This window comes from Bubalus bubalis, chromosome 10, assembly GCF_019923935.1.
Source record: "Bubalus bubalis isolate 160015118507 breed Murrah chromosome 10, NDDB_SH_1, whole genome shotgun sequence".
NCBI classification, from domain to species: domain Eukaryota; kingdom Metazoa; phylum Chordata; class Mammalia; order Artiodactyla; family Bovidae; genus Bubalus; species Bubalus bubalis.
In genome coordinates, this window is record NC_059166.1 from 7,132,933 (window position 1) to 7,153,018 (window position 20,086).

The 20,086-nt window shown below is 47.2% G+C and overlaps 1 protein-coding gene across 8 annotated transcripts in view; it reads left to right on the plus strand.

Moving 5' to 3' along the window:
- Positions 1–20,086, plus strand: part of PRKN (parkin RBR E3 ubiquitin protein ligase) — a 1,206,600-nt gene that overhangs the window by 1,177,040 nt on the left and 9,474 nt on the right. For 3 of the 8 annotated variants that reach the window (XM_044924574.2, XM_044924575.2, XR_006542519.2), the window contains one exon: positions 13,624–13,741. In XM_044924574.2, the coding sequence (XP_044780509.2) occupies positions 13,624–13,741 (118 nt within the window). Of the gene's footprint in view, positions 1–13,623; positions 14,457–20,086 lie in introns of those variants that run through there. The other 5 variants (XM_044924576.2, XM_044924573.2, XM_025294963.3 and 2 more) reach the window with 4 other exon arrangements.

The following is a 20,086-nucleotide window of genomic DNA, read 5'->3' on the forward strand; positions in this document are numbered from 1 at the left end:
TGCTCGGTTACAATCCCCCCCTTTCCTTTGATACTCCTTAATTTTGAGGAGAAAAAGGTTTGAACAAGAAAAGAAATAAAGATTCAGATAAGGAGGTTAGTCAGAAACTTGGCAGGGATACCCACAGGGTCCTGCTTGGTTACAAGATGAGCAGACGCCTAATGACACCTAATGATGATGATAGAACCCCTGAAACGCAGCTGCGTGGTCCGTCTGCAGCTGCGTGGTCCATCTGCACCGTCATTTGACAGACCCGTGCAACACAGGTGCTGCAGACAACCCCGAGCTTCTGCGGTGCGTCTCCCACGCACTTCACTTGTTGGCTCTGGGGAGCAGAAATGGCCCTGGGCTGGGGCTCAGAGCGGCTGTGGGTTCCCCGATTTCCAGGCCTGGCACTCACATTCTTCCAGGGGTTCTCCTCCCCTGCCCCTCAGCAAGGCCTGCTGAGCTATAAATAATGGAAAGAGCATGTATGGGAAGTATTTTATGCCTTGTACTATAAAATGGTACAACTTTGAGGTTTGAGTTTTTTAAGGCTGAATGCTAAAAAAAAGGTCAGGCATGAGAGAGAGAGAATGGAGTAGGAAATGGCAACCCACTCCAGTATTCTTACCTGGAAAATCCCATGGACAGAGGAGACTGGTGGGCTACAGTCTGTGGGGTTGCAAAGAGTTGGACACGACTGAGCAACAAGGAAATAAGTCCTGAATATTCATTGGAAGGACTGATGCTGATGCTGAAGCTCCAACATTTTGGCCACCTGATGCGAGGAACTGGCTCATTTGAAAAGACCCTGATGCTGGGAAAGATTGAGGGCAGGAGGAGAAGGGGACGACAGAGGATGAGATGGTTGGATGGCATCACCAACTCTATGGACACGAGTTTGAATGAGCTCCGGGACTTGGTGATGGACAGGGAGGGCTGGCGTGCTGCAGTCCCTGGGGTCACAAAGAGTCGGACAGGACTGAGCGACTGAACACAGAGAGAGAAAAAATGAAACACAACATTGAAAAGCAAATGGTGGCACACCTGAGCATGTGCGCACATACACACACACACATCCCTCACATACACATTCACTACACACAGTACACTACACATACCCACTCACACACACCATCTCCGCCTGGCAATTCCCTGGGTTTCCAATTAGAAGAGGGGAAATAGCTGCAGAGCTCCTCTCAGTCACCAGGTGGCGCCAAAGCTTTAAGGGAAATCATACTTTGCAAGTACTGGTAGCCAGTGAAGTGACCTTCACTTCACAAGGGTTCACCCCTTTCAACTGACTACAAGGGCAGGAGAATCAAGACACAGAAGCAGCAATTCTGGGTGAAGTCCTACTTACAATGTAATGAACCCTGTATTCACTGATGGGTTAAAGATGGAGGCGTGGGGGGTGTATATATTGTCCGCAGGACAGGAGATGCATCACCTGCTCTGTCTGATCACCTCTTATCAAATGAAGCAGCTTCCAAACATGCATGAAGTGTCAGCACGTTGGAGGTGCTTTTTAAAAATATTTATTTGTTTGGCTGTGTCAGGTCTTAGTTGGGACACTCGGGACCTGTCGTTGCAGAGCGTGGACTCTCTCTCTCTTTTCAGCGTGTGGGCTTACCTCCTATGGCATGTGGGATCTTAGTCCCCCATCAGGGACTGAACCCATGTGCCCCGCGTTGCAAGGCGGATTCTTAACCACTGGACAGCCAGAGAAGTCCCGTGTCAGCACATTCAAACTGATGGCTGTGGTTTTCCAAGTTCACGTTGAATTTCTTTCTGCAGAAATTAAGTATACATCTCTTATCTGATCAGCCCTGTCCTGTGAGGAGTCCAAGGCCAAGCAGAATGGCTTTGAAGTCCAATAGGCCTGGTCTTAAGAGTGAGTGTCGACTGGGACTAGCTGCAGGGGTTGATGGGGGTCAGCTTGGCTCATGCTGCACAGCTGTTCTGTTAGACACCAGTCTCCGTGCTGCTGGGAAGTCAGTTTGTAGGTGTGGTTAACCTCTGCCCCCAGTTCGCTGACTCATGTCAAATAGATGACCCACAATGTGGGTGGGCCTCATCGAATCACCCGAAGGCCTTATGATCAGCCATGTCATAAGGTTCATGAAGCAAAGACTGAGGTTTTCCAGAGAAGGAGGAATTCAGCCTTGTGATTATAACTTGGAAACTCCTCCTGCATTTCCAGCTTCCCCTACAGATTTTGAACTAACCAGCTCCCACAATCCCATGAGCCAATTCCTTAAAGTAATTCCTCCATATTTTATACATATATATGTACATGTGTACGTATATATATATATATATATATATATATTTATCAGTTCAGTTCAGTTCAGTCGCTCAGTCATGTCCAACTCTGCGACCCCATGAACCGCAGCATGCCAGGCCTCCCTGTCCATCACCAACTCCCAGAATTCACCCAAACCCATGTCCATAGAGTCGATGATGCCATCCAACCATCTCATCCTCTGTCGTCCCCTTCTCCTCCTGCCCTCAATCTTTCCCAGCATCAGGGTCTTTTCCAATGAGTCAGCTCTTCGCATCAGGTGGCCAAAGTACTGGAGTGTCAGCTTCAACATCAGTCCTTCCAATGAACACCCAGGACGGATCTCCTTTAGGATGGACTGGTTGGATCTCCTTGCAGTCATATATATATATACATACATATATGTCTCCTATTGTTCTGTGTGTTTGGAGAATGAACCCTCACTGACACATGAGCTGTAGTCATCAGTAAGTGAATTATATGACCTCTCCAAGACATGCTTTCCTCATCTGTAACGTGATGTTGTAAAACCAAAAGGATTTAATGAATAACGCACGCACCGTGCCTAAGCTGGGAGGAGACTGCTGGCTTTGGGGGTGGGAGTTGAGCGAGGCGGGGCGGGGTCTACAGCAACCAGGGTTTGAACAAGCCCTCCAGGTGCCCCCACGGGCTGAGAGCCACAGCTGTGCTGACTTGTCAGCGCTACAGAGCAGGGACTTCTTTTGTCTGTTGTCTGCGTATTCTCTTTTGTTTACATATTCCCAATACCTAGAACAGCGCCTGGCACATCGCAGGCATCCACCACATGTTTGCTGAATGAAGGGGTTTCTGTGCCAGCTCGACAAAAAAAAAAAAAATAACAGTCGGCTTTGTACCAGAATATCTGCACTTTACACAAAGCACAGGCTTGTTCTCTGCTCCAGCTCCCTCTTTGCATCAGGGATGCCTCCACATTCCAGCTCCTGTCTGCCTTGATCATTTTAGTCTTGACCGGCCTGAGCGATCTGTGGACTCGAGACCTCCATCATCCGACATCCAGCTCAGGTTACCTTCCCCACCCGACTGCAGATTTCCCCCATTTGCCAATTCATGAGACTAGTGAAACACAAAGAACTTTAAAATTCCCATTAAGTGATAACCTCATTAATTATCTCACATCTTAATATTTAGGCTGTCCTCTTTCCCCACCCATCTCAAAGCGTGCTCACAGACATTATTTACCTTCCTTCCACTCCATGAAGCAGACCGAGGTCCCTTGGGGCAGGCAGGGCTGTATAAGATCTAATCCCACAGTGGTGCCTTGTACTGATTACGCTAAGAGCAGAAATCACCTCTGGTACTGTCATCATCAAGAGTATCCTTCCAGACCGAATCTGACGGCATGGGCTGGGAAGTCTGGAGCTGAGCGCTGGGAGAGTAGCCTGGCAGCTCTCCCTGTCCATTGCCTGACGCTCCATTACATTCTAGGACTTAAGTGATTTCCTTCTAAATACACGTGGAGATAGATATATTCACAGTATTTACTGATTAAATATATTTATTATATAAACTAATGCTATGTAAATACACAGCTGCTGTGCTCTGCTCAGTGACATCAGTCATGTCTGACTCTTTGCTACCCCATGAATCATAGCCCAGCAGCTCCTCTGTCCATGGAATCTCCAGATAAGAATACTGGAGTGGGTTCCATTTCTTCCTCCAAGGGATCTTCCCGACCCAAGGATCGAACCCCTGTCTCCTGCCTCTCCTGTATTGTAGGCAAATTCTTCACCGGTGAGCCACCAGGGAAGCCCATAAATACATAGATCCCCCCAAAAAAATGTTCAGTTCAGTTCAGTCGCTCAGTCGTGTCCGACTCTGCGATCCCATGGACTGCAGCATGCCAGGCCTCCCTGTCCATCACCAGCTCCCGGAGTTTACTCAGACTCATGTCCATTGAGTCAGTGATGCCACCCAACCATCTCATCCTCTGTCGTCCCCTTCTCCTCCTGCCCTCAATCTTTCCCAGCATCAGGGTCTTTTCAAACGAGTCAGCTCTTCCTATCAGGTGGCCAAAGTATTGGAATTTCAGCCTCAACATCAGTCCTTCCAATGAACACTCAGGACTGATCTTCTTTAGGATGGACTGGTTGGATCTCCTTGCAGTCCAAGGGACTCCCAAGAGTCTTCTCCAGCACCACAGTTCAAAAAGAGAGAGTAATAAATATGAATAGTTTCAAGAATCTTTGTGCCTGAAAGGGAACCGCAGTGTTCCAACTCACCAGCAGGGGGCGCGCTGCTCACAGCAGTGCTCTCTGCAGAGGCAGGAGCTTTCAGTTAAAGATGTGGCAAGTGGGTGCTATCTGGGCATTCAGTTTTGATGATAAAGGCGACACTTCACAGTTGGCATTCACCTGAAAACACTCTCATCTGATTTCAGCTAACTAATTTCAGAAATTAATGCCAATCAGATCCTTTTTGGAAAATAGATTTAAGTTGACTTTTAGAAGTAGGATATTTGTTGTTGTTTAGTCACTAAGGTGTGTCCAACTCTTAGTGACTTCATGGACTGTAGCCTGCCAAGGTCCTCCGTCCATGGGATACTCCAGGCAAGAGTACTGGAGTGGGTTGCCATGCTCTCCTCCAGGGGGTCTTCCTGAGCCAGGGATCAAACCCTCAGCTCCTGCATTGGCAGGTGGATCCTTTACTGCTGAGCCATCAGGAAGCCCCAGGGTAAACAGATGTCACAAATAAGTTTCCTAAAGCTGGAAAGATGACATGCATATGAACAATCTCCCAAGTTGTTCTGTTGTTCAGCCACTTGGTCGTGTCCAACTCTTTGCAACCTCATAGACTGCAGCACACCAGGCTTCCCTCTCCATCACTGTCTCCCAGAGATTGCTCAAATTCATGTCCATTGAGTCAGTGATGCCATCCAGCATCTGTCCTCCCCTTCTCCTCCTGCCCTCAGTCTTTCCCAGCATCAGGGTCTTTTCCAATGAGTCAGCTCTTCGCATCAAGTGGCCAAAGTACTGGAGTTTCAGCTTCAGCATCAGTCCTTCCTATAAATATTCAGGACTGATTTCCTTTAGGATTGACTGGCTGGATCTCCTTGCTGTCCAAGGGACTCTCAAGAATCTTCTCCAGCACCAAAGTTTGAAAGCATCATTTCTTCAGCACTCAGCTTTTTTTATGGTCCAAATCTCATATCCATACATGACTACTGGAAAAACCATAGGTTTGACTACACAGACCTTTGTCAGCAAAGTGATGTCTCTGCTTTTTAATACACCCAGGGATGGGAAGCCTGGTGGGCTGCTGTCTATGGGTCGCACAGAGCCGGACACGACTAAAGCGACTTAGCAGCAGCAGCAGCAGGTTCATCGTAGCTATTCTTCCAAGGAGTAAGCGTCTTTTAATTTCGTGGCTGTAGTCGCCATCCACAGTGATTTTGGAGCCCTAGACAATGCAATCTGACACTGCTTCCACATTTTCAAGTAGTTCTAACTTGCATCTATATCAACAGTGTCTCCTAGGCACAAATTTTAAAATCTCTCTGAGGGCACTTGATTTACCTGCATTTTTCAAAGGAGATTCCATTGGTCTTTTCAGTTTATACAAACCCCACAGTCTGATAGTGTCACCTCTATAAACACAAGATGAGGCTGGTGATGTTGATGCCTTCGGGGTGCCCCAGGCTCTGTGCTAAGAGCCTTCATGCTTATATTCTTGACTCACAGCCACCGTTGTGAGGTGTGAACTGTGTCCATCACACAGGTGACCAGAGACTGGAGCTCGGTGTCTGTCCACGGTTACACGGCAAGTGAAGAAGGAAGCTGGCATTTGAGCCCAGGGATCGATGCCTCTAAGCCCTGCTCTGAACCACTTCTCAGGATGCAGGCAGCTCTAAGCGTTCACTTAACCATTACCACCTACAAACAAAACCATGGTCACTGCTTGGGCCACAGGTTGTCTATCCGGCCAATAGTTGACCTTGCTAAGATGGATTTTGAAGGTATATAGGAATTAGAAGAAACTGCTGATTTTTTAGACATTGACTATGTAAAAAAGGGGTTTCCCTGATAGCTCAGTTGGTAAAGAATCCGCCTGCAATGCAGGAGGCCCTGGTTTGATTCCTGGGTAGGCAAGATCCACTGGAGAAGGGATAGGCTACCCACGCCAGTGTTCTTGGGCTTCCCTGGTGGCTCAGTTGGTAAAGGATCCGCCTACAAGGTGGGCGACCTGGGTTCGATCCCTGGATTGGGAAGATCCCCTGGAGGAGGGAAAGGCTGCCCACTCCAGTATTCTGGCCTGGAGAATTCCAAGGACTATATAGTCTATGGGGTCAAAAAGAGTCGGACACAACTGAGCCACTTTCACTTTCATGTAAGAAGAGAGGCCCATCCCATCCCACCCCCACACGTCCTGCCCGCCACGTGCACTCACGCACGGTCCCCCCGCGTGCTGGATGCACACAGAGCAGGCACAGGGGTCTGTGCGGGGCACCTAACTGTCACACTGCCCCGTGGGAGCCGCAGTCAAGTTCACGTAGGATAATGGTGCTGAGTCGCCTCCTGGCACCACTGCCAAGTCCCTGCTTTACAGCTTGATGCCTAAAAGCAAGGGAGGGTGAGTTCATCCAACTAGACAGGCTCTTAGTCTCAAGTGAGGTGCTTCCCAAGCCTGCCTGTGCCCCCACGAACCCCCAGGGCATTTTTATAAATGTTTATTTATTTGGCTGCGTCGGGTCTCACTTGTGGTATGTGAGGCCTTCCACTGCAGCGCCTGGACTCTCTAGTTGTGGCACACGGGCTCCAGGGCACACAGGCTCAGCAGCTGGGACACTCAGGCTTACTCGCCCCATGGCACATGGGATCTTAGGCCCCCCGCCCAACCAGGGATTGAACCCGCATCTCCTGCGTTGCAAGACAGATTCGTAACTACTGGACCACCACGGAAGTCCCCACCCCCACCCCCAACCAGTCACATTTCTGGACTTCACCCTAGAGCTACTGAATCCACATCTCCAGGTTGTGAGCACAAGCAAAGGTGTGCATGTGTGGTTTTTTTTTTTTTTGCATGTGTGTTTTTTAAATCTCTCAGTGATCCCATAGCAGTGGTACACCCGACCACTGCTTGCGATCATTCCAGAAGGATTAGGACACCGGTACCAAAGATGCTCATAAAGGATGCTGAGAAAGATGTCGGTGGAGAGGCTCGGTGACAGCACTTTTCCCCCTGATTCGCCTGGACACAGAGAACCCACTAGAAGGATGACCCAGCGCTTGCTTCTGGGTTCCCCGACATCAGGCGGGCCCCTGACTGTCCTACTTACAGTGGATCCAGTTGGGTGAAGCAAAAGCAGCAAGAATGATGTTGACACGGGCGTGGAGGCCCCCGAGGGGATTGTGGTGCTCTCAGGGGCTCTGTTCTCCCAACGAGGAAGGCAGCCAGCAGCCGGGGGAGCGGGCTGGGCAGTGAGACAAGCAGAGATGAAAAGGACAAGGAAAAGCCAGCCTCGGCTCTGACAGTTGTGGCCTCATCCATGTCCCCTTGAGAGCAGTTGCAGCAGGTCAGGCAGAAGTGAGGGAGGGGGGGTGCGGCGCCGCTGGGCTCCGAGGAGCTGACGTCCACCCCGAGGCCTCAGCCTGTAGAACCGCTCTGTGACCTTGCCACGGCCTTCAGCTCTGAGTCCTCTTTGCTATTTGTCACATCACAGGAAAGGGCTTCCCTGGTGGCTCAGTTGTTAAAGAATCTGCCTGCAATGCAAGAGACCCGGGTTCAATCCCTGAGTCAGGAAGATCCCCTGGAGAAGGAAATGGCAAAACCCACTCCAGTATTCCTGCCTGGAGAATCCCATGGACCGAGGAGCCTGGCGGCTACAGTCCATGGGATCACAAAGAGTCAGACACGACTGAGCATCTGAGCACAGAGCAAATGCAAACTATTATACAGAGAATAATAGTTTATCTGACCTTGTTGGATAAACAGCAATGTTCTACTTCAACTGCCCTGGTGGTCCAGTGGTTTAGAATCTGCCTTCCGATGCCGGGAACCTGGGTTCAATCCCTGGTGCAGGAACTAAGATCCCACCTGCCACAGGGCAACCAAGCCCGCGGAAAGCGATGAAACCCAATGCAGCCAAAATAAAGATAACAAATGAAATTTTAAAAGCACTGGCCGCATACCAGGTCTAAATATTAAAAAGCAAAAGCAACAAGCTCCTACTGTTTAGCACAGGGAACTATATTCAATATCTGATGATAAACCATAATGGAAAAGAATATGGAAAGAATATGTATGTATATCTGAGCCCAGCTTTCTTTATGGTCCAACTCTCACATTCATACACGACCACAGGAAAAACCATAGCTTTGACTAGATGGACCTTTGTTGGCAAAGTAATGGCTCTGCTTTTTAACATGCTGTCTAGGTCGGTCATAACTTTTCTTCCAAAGAGTAAGCATCTTTTAATTTCATGGCTGCAGTCACCATCTGCAGTGATTTTTAAACTACAGTTGATGTATAATATTGTGTTTGTTTCAGGTGTACAGCAAAATGATTGAGTTATGCGTATATCAATGGTGTGGTCAGTCTCTCAGCCACGTCTGATTCTTGTGACTCCAGCCCGCCAGGCTCCTCTGTCCATGGGCTTTCCCAGGCAAGAATACTGGAGTGGGTTGCTGTGCCCTCTTCCAGGGGATCTTCCCAACCCAGGGATAAAGCCTGTGTCTCCTGCATGTCCTGCGCTGGCAGGGGGATTGGCCAGTGGATTCTTTACCACTGAGCCATGGGAGAATCCTTCAATACATATGTGTGTGTGTGTGTGTATAGATACGTATTCCTTTTCAGATTCTTTTCCATTATAGGTTATTATAAGAGATTAAATATAGTTCTCTGTGTTATACAGTAAATCTGTTACCTATTTTATATACGGTAGGCGTATCTGTCAGTCCCTCCCCGCCCCTCTTTCCCCACTGGTAACCGTAGGTCTGTTCTCTGTGTCCCTGAGTCTGCTTCTCCTTTGTAAGTCAGCTCACTCGTCTTGCTGAGCGTCTGTATTCTGCGCCCCGCCCGGCCGTCCCGGCGCCCACAGCCTTTGCAGGTCGGGGTCTGCAGTGTTGCATCTCTGCCACTTTCTCTTGCGGCAGCTTGTTTTCTCCTGTATTTGCTGACTTTTTTTAAATTGTGATCCCAGGTTTCTTGGAATGTTATTTGTGTTTTTTGTTTGTTTGTTTGTTTTTGAGGTTTGGCTTTTTAAAGAGCATTACTCTACAGAAAATATTTTTGCTTCAGCTAGGTTCTTGGCTATACTGTCAAATCAACTTTTTGGCATGAGGCTTTTTTAAAGCTTAATCAGGTGGTATGAATTCGTTTCACAGATTTCTGTGCATGAGGCGTGTGTGCGTGTGTGTAAGCAAAGTAATGGGAAGATCCACCTTCCACCTTGGCTCTGGCCCAGGTTCCACCTCTGCTTGTAAAGACCAAGCCCTGGGCACCCTGGGATTAGGAAAACCACCCCACTGCTAACATCAGATTCCTCCCTCCCTAAACCAGCAGAATTTTCTCTTTCTCATCCCAAGCTTCAGGGATTTTCCTGACGTTCCCATCAAATCAACCATTTACTTAGCAAAGATGTCTGTTGCTTTCCTATTTATTCATCCAGCATCCTCAGGTATATACACCTGGGAGCAACTACCTTTTGCATGCAGCGCACCAGATTGCTGAAAAGCGGCATTTCAGATTAGTCTTTGGTCAGTAACATTATGAATTTCTCTGATCTTTACGTCCCTAGTAAGCAATTTTAAACCATCGCTACAGTATTACAAGCTCCTGGACCTTAACAGGAAAAAAAAAAAGCTAGGGACATAGGGTCAGGGAAGACATATACTTGAGATACAAACCTACTTATTAAATCTTGTGACATTCTCATTCATCACAGCTTTATCACTGGGCTGTCGGCCAGGAATAGTCTTTACATTGTCCCAGAGCCAAAGGAAGTCCTCAGTGTCCTGCGGTTGCTTCTTCGTGTTATACTGAGTCCGCTTTATTCTAACTAAGTGTTCGAAAATCACGTGACACCCTCTGAGTTATAAAGGACGTTTGCCTTTGTGAAGAGAAGAGCCGATTAAGAGGAAGGAATTGGTTTCACCTCGATGACCACCATCGGAGAGATGCCCTTCTTGGCTCACAGAGCTCAATTCCAGATGACTGTCAGGTTGGCACCTTCATGGGGTGTGTCATTTGTCCATTGACTCAGCTAAAATGTACTGAGTGCCCACTGGGTGCAGGCCACTGTGCCAGGCAGACACTGGAGAGATGAGGGAGACACAACCCTGACCTTGGCCTTGGATGAACTCACTTTCTGTTGGAAGTAACAGAAATATAAATACTCATTACCATGAAAACATGAAATGCTGCATCTGAGATGTAAAGACAGTTATTTCCCTCCTAAGTGTGCTTACTGTTAAGTCGTTGAGTCATATCCGACTCTTTACGACCCCATGGGCTGTAGCCCGCCAGGCTCCTCTGTACATGGGATTCTCCAGGCAAGGGTACTGGAGCAGGTTGCCAATTCCTTCTCCAGGGGAGTTTCCTGATCCAGGGAATGAATCTGTGACTCCTGCTTGGCATCCTGATTCTTTACTACTGAGCCACCAGGGAAGCCCATTTGCTTCCCAGTGCTTCATTCTTAAAAGACTGAAAACTCAAATATTTCAAAAATATGTAGACTCTGATGATGACATGATACCAGTTGGATTGGTATCTGGGGTGAAGGATCCACTCGCAGGGTTCCGTGCCTGACCTAGGTCCCTCCCTGCACGGTGGTTTCAGGGGGCAGCTGCTGGACTCACTGAGGCAGACATTGCTGACCACAGCCCCCCCGCCCCCCACCGCTGGCCTTCACTGTTTTCACTCTTACCATGTGGAAAACCCGCTAAGAGGCAGTGGTGCTGGGCGGACTTTGATCCTCAAAGCGCAAGGCTCTGGGCCAGAGAATCTCTGGTTTGGGTTTCCGTCCTCCAGGTTTCCCAAATCTTTGCATTCAGTCCACCCTGGTACTGTTTTATACAAGGTGAGCATCCTGACACCCGGCCCTTGGCTTTTTTACTACTCAGAAGCTTCCTTGGTTTGATATCTGCCTGTCTTCTCCAGGTTATCATCAGGATCCACTGAAATAAGGGAAATCAAAGTGCAAAAAAATAATGTGCTGTAAATTTATAAAGCTTTATCAATGTTATTATTAGAGTAATATTGGAGTGTTAGAGCATTTTGTATTATACGGTTTCTTTACTAACTTATATTTAAGTCATTTTTCAGTTCAGTTCAGTTCAGTCGCTCAGTTGTGTCCGACTCTTTGCGACCCCATGAATCGCAGCACGCCAGGCCTCCCTGTCCATCACCAACTCCTGGAGTTCACTCAGACTCACGTCCATCCAGTCAGTGATGCCATCCAGCCATCTCATCCTCTGTCGTCCCCTTCTCCTCCTGCCCCCAATCCCTCCCAGCAGCACAGTCTTTTCCAATGAGTCAACTCTTTGCATGAGGTGGCCAAAGTACTGGAGTTTCAGCTTCAGCATCATTCCCTCCAAAGAAATCCCAGGGCTGATCTCCTTCAGAATGGACTGGTTGGATCTCCTTGCAGTCCAAGGGACTCTCAAGAGTCTTCTCCAACACCACAGTTCAAAAGCATCAATTCTTTGGTGCTCAGCTTTCTCTATAGTCCAACTCTCACATCCATACACGACCACTGGAAAAACCATAGCCTTGACTAGACGAACCTGTGTTGGCAAAGTAATGTCTCTGCTTTTGAATATGCTATCTAGGTTGGTCATAACTTTCTTTCCAAGGAGTAAGCGTCTTTTATAATTTCATGCCTGCAGTCACCATCTGCAGTGATTTTGGAGCCCAGAAAAAAAAAAGTCTGACACTGTTTCCACTGTTTTCCCCATCTATTTCCCATGAAGTGGTGGGACCAGATGCCATGATCTTCGTCATTTTTAGTAATGTCTTAATCTAAAAATGGGATTCCCACCTCCCAGTGCAGGAGATATAAGAGACATGGGTTCGATCCCTTGATCGGGAAGATACCCTGGAGGAGGGCATAGCAACCCACTCCAGTATTCTTGCCTGGGGAATCCCAGGGACAGAGGAGCCCAACAAGCTACAATGCACAAGTCTGCAAACAGTCATGTGCCACTAAAGCAACTTAGCACACAAGCAACCTAAAAATAGGCCTGGGAATGTTTTAAGAGTCATCACGGATTAATAAAATGACTTGCATGTTTGTATTAATTTTAAAGCATAGAAGAAAAATTTTTTAATTCGTAGAGGCCAAGATGGAGGGGTTCTGTTTGGATTACCATTTGAAATATATTTCTAGACCACAGAGTTCTTGTACTGAATCCAAAAATGTCCCAACTCTTTCGTTGCACGTGTCACTCAGCATTGAAGTAAGTGAAGAGATTGTAGTGTCTGAACAGAATATTTGCAGTGGCGCCCTTGAAATCCCTCCTCCTTTCTGTGGTCTGAGTCAGGGATAAGTCATTCCTCTGACATGAATGACATTAGCAAGTATTTCTGAGCAGTTGTTGTAGATGCCCAGGTCATTCATAGCATCAGTTAATGGGTGTCAGACACTTGTTTTTTTGCTTCTTTAAAGACATCGACCTACTCGATTCTCAGTACAGTGCACTGGAGAGGTCGATTTCCATCTGAGATGGGAACTTTCAGGGAGTTCTGCAGTGTTCCCAAACCCACCTACCCGCGTAGGGATTTGAACTCAGGCAGCTGGCTCCAAGGCCCCGTCTTGACCTCTGGCTGTTCCTTGTTCTGTCACATCAGCTTCACCTCACTCTTCCTGCCCCGTCTCATCGGCGACCACATTCCTGTCCGGGTTCAGGAATGCAAGATAGTAAGACATTGAAGAAAGCTGAAAAGTGAAGATTTTGGAGTCACAAAGACTCTCCTACTTACCGGCTTCAGGCAGTGGTTTAACTTGTCTGATCCTCGATGTAAAATTAAACCCAATGCACACACCTGATGAAACACCTAACGAGAAGGGTTTCAGAGCCTGTCTCACCCTGCCCACGTATTCAGCACCCGAGAGATGTTATTTATCACTAGTAGTCAAAACAGCACAAAGGAGGAGCTCAAATCACAAAGCCACACGGTCTTTTCTTGCCTTGTAAGCACAGGCCACATGCCAAGAAAACTGTGTCGGGGCCTGTCCACCACTTGTCAAGAGAGTTTCCCTCTGAGCTTCTTGCCTGAAGGCACCTCCATGTCTAAGAATTTCCAGGACAGCGTTTCAAGGAACCCTTGTCCAGCCCACTATGCAGATCTGACTGTCTCTTCCCTCTGTCTTCTCTCCCCAGGCCTACAGAGTCGATGAGAAGGCGGCAGAGCAGGCCCGGTGGGAGGAAGCCTCCAGAGAAACAATCAAGAAGACCACCAAGCCCTGTCCCCACTGCCACGTGCCGGTAGAAAAAAATGGTGAGTCTGGGCTGGCCGAAGAGCGCGGCTGTGGTGGGCTCTCCTCGGAGGGCGGCAGAGAAGTCGGGATCTACAAGGGCTTGCTAGCTGGGGAGCTCAGCGCTGGGGCTTTGGGGCCATCTGGCCAGGGTTTGAATCTCAGCACCCGCGTCAAGCTTCTCAACCTCCTGAACCGCAAGTCCTTGTCTGTAAAATAGAGATGCTAACAGAAGCTGCACAGCCACGGTAGGATCAGGTGCAGGACGGACGGCAAATGCCTCCCCGGCGCCTGGTATAGAGACAGCGCTCAAGAAACACGAACCGCCCTTATGTTACTTACTACTAACATACTGAACTCTTCTGGAGAAGGGAATGGCAACCCACTCCAGTATCCTGGCCTGGAGAATCCCGTGGACAGATGAGCCTGGCGGAATACAGCCCACAGGGTCACAGAGAGCGGGACATGACTAAGTTTCTGACACTCACAGGAAACTCCCCAGTCTGCCGTCTCCCCGGAGCGCTCTGATACTGAGATACTCATGGGCTGGGGCTGAGAGGGGGCCTGCAGTGAGTGAAACCCCACCCGCAGGCCCGGGGTGGGCCCTGCAGCCGCTCTTTCCTCTGCTAAGGACTATATGGAAAGTCTTTTGTGGGGCTGGAGAAGACTCTTCAGAGTCCCTCGGACTGCAAGGAGATACAACCAGTCCATCCTAAAGGAGATCAGTCCTGAATGTTCACTGGAAAGACTGGTGCTGAAACTGAAGCTCCAGTCCTTTGGCCACCTGATGTGACGAGCTGACTCATTGGAAAAGACCCTGATGCTGGGAAAGATTGAGGGCAGGAGGAGAAGGGGACAACAGAGGATGAGATGGTTGAATGGCATCGCCGACGTGATGGATATGAATCTGAGCACACTCTGGGAGATGGTGAGGGACAGGGAAGCCTGGGGTGCTGCCGTCCATGGAGTGGCAGAGGGTTGGACACGCCTGAGCAACTGAAAAGCACCAACCGAAGACAAATATGAAAGCACCACAGGTTAAGTCCCTAGAATGTATCCACTGAGTCATTGTTATGGCTTCTTGATCTGGAATGTTCCTGGGCCTGCAGCGGCCTGGCCTGGACCTGTAAAGAGAAGACAACACCAGAATCAGAGGAAAGGGACTCCCTGGTCCTCACGGGCTGAGCAGGGTTAAGAAGGCAGCCCAGGCCCTTTCACCAGAGAGGAGGCACAGCGCTGAGAAGCATGGGCCGGTGTTCTGTCTCGTGGGTCCTTAAAGGATACAGATTCAACAGTAAGAGACCCGTTCTGCTATTTTCAAAGGTCAGGAACCCTGGCTGTCTATCCCCTGGAGCCCAGAAGGGCACCTGATAAATAAATACCCTGGTGAATGTAAAAGGAGCTAGGAAAGGAGAGAGACACATACATAGATACTTTTCTAAAATACGGTAGAGAAAATGAGCTGGAGAAAGACCCTGGGGTCAAGAGACAGCTTCCTGGTGGAGATGATGCCTGAGCCCAGAATGAGAATCGGTGTCACAAGGCGGCAAGCCTCCAGGCAGCCGGCAGATGCAAAGGCAGCAAGTATGAACCATCCACACAGCGCGTGCAAGAAGCCCAGCTCGTTCCTGGATGAGGGTGAGGAGCCTCGGCTGAAGCAGGTGGGTCGTTCCTGGATGAGGGCGAGGAGCCTCGGCTGAAGTGGGTGGGTGCGGTGTAGGGCCCTGCGTGACCCGAGGGGCTTGGACTTGGTTCTCTAAGGCAGGGTGCCACTCGAGGGCCTGAGGCCAGAAACCTACCGGCTCAGATCCACCTTGAGTCAGACCATACCTGCACCCCCAGAAGATGGAATTCAAGGCATCAAGTGCTTCCTGACTGTAGCAACGTTTCCTAATCTGGTTCCTTCTACGAAATATTGTGACGTACCATATACATGGAAAGCACTGATGTTTCACCTGTAGGCTTTTTTTTTTTTTAATGTTCTACAACCGCTTTTAACGTTCACAGAATATGTGTTCATGTTACCGTCTCCAGCGCAGCGTATCCAGGATTCTCACCGTACACACAAATCTGTCTTTTGGAATCCTGATCCGGCACAAGGTCCAGGGCCACGTGTTCCAGAGTATTCTCAGAGTCAATAACAGAGTGAAAACCTGGGGTGCGTGTGAGTGTTCTTTAGTGCCGCAGGGACAGGCAAGCTTTCAAAGAACAAGGTAGAGATACATATATTTAAAAAACAAAAAGTGCACAGAACGTATCGTTGAGCAAAAAATGCTTCTTTGTAATTTTGTGTAGAGTGTGATCCTGAAGGATGAAGGGAGAGGTTTATGTCTTCTCAAAATTTTGTTTGAATCAACTGGAGATGCATGACTCATGTTTAGAAAGAGTCAGGCCAGGGCAGAAAATCTAAGAGACGGAGATTAAGGAGAACTGGATTTAATTTCAAGGAAACCTGATTCTCCCACTGGCTTAGAGGTCACACCTATAGATTTTTAACCTATGAACTGAAAAGCTGAACCTTTCAGCTAGTTCATGATAGTCTAAACTGTTCTAAAGGCTAACACTACAGCCTAAACAAACCTAGGCTCTATTAGAAAAGCTAGTTTGTGGCTCAGATGGTAAAGCATCTGCCTACGATGCAGGAGACCCAGGTTCGATCCCTGGGTTGGGAAGATCCTCTGAAGAAGGAAATGGCAACCCACTCCAGTACTCCTGCTTGGATAATCCCATGGAAGGAGGAGCGTTGTAGGCTACAGTCCATGGAGTTGCAAAGAGTCAGACACGACTGAGCAACTTTACTTCATAGAATGTAAAGAATCTTTCATTCAAGTTTTAAAAATTAAAGAAAAAAGAGAAAACATTTCATATAACAGTGGAAAGGGAGAGACAATCTGTAATATTCTAAGTACTCACCCTAATCAGTGGGATAAATGATCACGTGTTTCTAACACTGAAAGTTATATAAAACTAGTATTTTTTTTTTAAAGCTAGTTTCATGGTAGTTTTCCACCTAAATGTTTCATATTTAACTGAATTCCTAAAGAGTAGTTCTTCCTTCAGCAAAGCTGTCATGATCATGAGAATTCTCACCATTTTAAACACAGGCTAAACCTTGCATTTGCTCCTATAACACCCTTCAACCTCCGGAAGTTCTTTCTTCACTTCTACCAGTTCCATCTCAAACCAGTGAGATCCTGGTTCCATTCCCTGATCAATAAGTGTCTGTTGCCCATTAAACCTGCCTTCAGCTTGTTCCAGAATTTCAGCTCTCTCATTAAATCTGATGGCAGAGTGGCCAGCCCAGGCCATGGTGTTGGCTCTGCACAGTCTGGGCTTTCCATGGTTTGAGCATCAGTCAGGAGACAGAGTTCTCTAAGAAGAAAGCCAGATTTTCTCCATCCAAATATCCACAAATCAGTGTGACACCAGGAACTTCCCTGGTGGCTCAGAAGGTAAAGCGTCTGCCTACAATGCGGGAGACCTGGGTTCAATCCCTGGGTTGGGAAGATCTCCTGGAGAAGGAAATGGCACCCCACTCCAGTACTCTTGCCTGGAAAATCCCATGGATGGAGGAACCTGGGAGGCTACAGTCCATGGGGTTGCAAAGAGGTGGACACGACTGAGTGACATTTATTTTTAAGCTGGCGAGATTTTTAGAGTTGGAGTCCCTGACATTTCTCCATTTTATGGGGTCTAAAATACTCCTTCTGTATTACATACCAGGAAGAAAAGAGAGTTAACAAAATGATCGTCTTCATTCCTGCTATTTCCTTTTTTGTTATTCTGCTGTGCCACTGGGAGTCCAGTTTCTATAATAAAATCTCACTTGTTAATGCTAGTGCTCAAGATCCATTAAGATTTTAGTGTAATAGGAAAAATTCTCAAGCTTTCATTCAGCCTCCCTTTAATATTCAGCTAATTTGAATGCATTGCTTAAGCATTCTCTATGATATTTCAGAAAAATTTAAGTGATTATACAGTATTACACTATTATATTATTGAAATCCTAAGTGCACAGTCAGTAAGTATGTGTTGAAAATACTCAACCCTGTAATTGTGTAATCCTAATTGGAAAATATTAAAAGTATCACAATGAGTTTTTCCCTTTATTTTCCACATATGTAAACGCTTAAATGCCCTTTAAAGCAAACCAAAAAGAAGTAGAAAAGTATGGGATTTTAAATACCCTTCAGTTAGCCTGAAACAAATGCCTTTAGTTACATATTCATAAATATTTTATATTAGTGCAAGTTCTCATGCCAAGCTTTTAATATAAAAATGAGACAGCCCTGAAGCAATTATTTGGAAAATTTGGCAAGGAAAAAAAATGGCTTAACAAGATAATTGGTAAAATTGAATAATGGAGCACATTTGATACTAAGTGAGATTCAAGCAAAGAAACCATGTCTGCCTGGATTGTCTGGGAGATTTGCTCACAAACAGTTCTCTACATACAATTTTATACAAATAACTTTCCCTTCACGTCACAGCAGACTTGCTGTCTGATCCCCAGAAGCAAATAGAAAATGCAGTTAACAAATTGGGGAGGTGGGGAAATCCCACAATAAGTCCCTGAATAAGGGACTTTTCATTTCGTACTGGAAAGGCCCTGCTTCCTGAATGAAAGAACGTTGAAATCACGAAGATCTTGGCTAAACCTCTGGCTTCACACTGCTTATTTATTTTTGGCTGTGTTGGGTCTTCCTTGCTGCAGCCGTTCTTTTCTCTAGTTGCCGAGAGCGGCCCCTCTCTAGTTGAGGGGCTTCTCACCACAGTGGCTTTCCCTGTTGCAGAGTCCCGGCTCCAGGACACATGGGCTTCACATGTCTTCACACTTCACGCGGCTCGTGGACCACAGAGCACAGGCTCAATCAGTGGTGTGTCACACAGGCTTAGTTGCTCCATGGCAAGTGGGGTCTTCCTGGATCAGGCATCGAAACCATGTCTTCTGCACTGGCAGGCGGATTCTTTACCACTGAGCCACCAGGGAAGCCCTGCCTATACACTTAAAGTACTCAACCTTGAGAAAATTCTGCACCCAGGCAATCCCCTTAGTCTCACGAGGTGCTTTGAGGAGTAAATGACATAACAGATGCAGAGCACCTGCCGTTATTCACTAGTTTCTCACTGCCCTCATCTTGGGGTTTCCCTGGTGACTCGGGGGGTAACGACTCCACCTGCAATGCAAAGTACATCGTGCGAAATGCTGGGCAGCAGGAAGTACAAGCTGGAGTCAGGATTGCCGGGAGAAATAGCAACAACCTCAGATATGCAGGTGATTCCACTCTAATGGCAGAAAATGAAGGGGAACTAAAGAGCCTCTTGATGAGGGTGAAAAAGGAGAGTAAAAAAGCTGGCTTAAAACTCAGCATTCAAAAACCTAAGATCATGGCATCTGGTCCCATCACTTCATGGGAAATAGATGGGGAAACAGTGGAAACAGTGTCAGACTTTATTTTGGGGGCTCCAAAATCACTGCAGATGGTGACTGCAGCCATGAGATTAAAAGATGCTTGCTCCTTGGAAGGAAAGCTATGACCAACCTAGACAGCATATTGAAAAGCAGAGACATCACTTTCCTGATAAAAGTTCATATAGTCAAAGCTATGGTTTTTCCAGTAGTCATGTATGGATGTAAGAGCTGGACTATAAAGAAGGCTGAGTACCAAAGAATTGATGCTTTCAAACTGTGGGGTTAGAGAAGACTCTTGAGAGTCCCTTGGACTGCAAGGAGATTAAACCAGTCAATCCTAAGGGAAATCAACTCTGAATATTCACTGGAAGGACTGATGCTGAAGCTGAAGCTCCAGTACTTTGGCCACCTGATGGGAAGAGCCAACTCATTGGAAAAGACCCTGATGCTGGGAAAGATTGAGGGCAGCAGGAGAAGGGGGTGATAAAGGATGAGGTGGTTGGATGGCATCACTGACTCAATGGGCATGACATTGAGCAAACTCTGGGAGATAGTGAAGGACAGGGAAGCCTGGCGTGCTGCAATCTATGGGGTCACTGAGAGTCAGACACAACTTAGTGACTGAACAACAACAATCCTCATCTTAAATAAAATTTTGAATAGCACAAAGGATCGTATTCAATATTAAATGCTTTTAAAACAAGTGTCCCAACTCCTGTATTATGAATTTTTTCAAGCCAAGTAACACTGAAGAGGTGATAAAAATTACTCATGGTATATATTAACATTATTATATATTAAATTGCTAAATACATTATTGTATACTTAAAATATTGAGTTTACTATATATTTAATTAAGGAATTGACCCCTGGCTGTGAAACACAAAGCATTTGTCTTTAAAACCCATCTCAAGAGAAGTCAGTAAACTCAGATTTACAAATAAAGTTTGTCCTC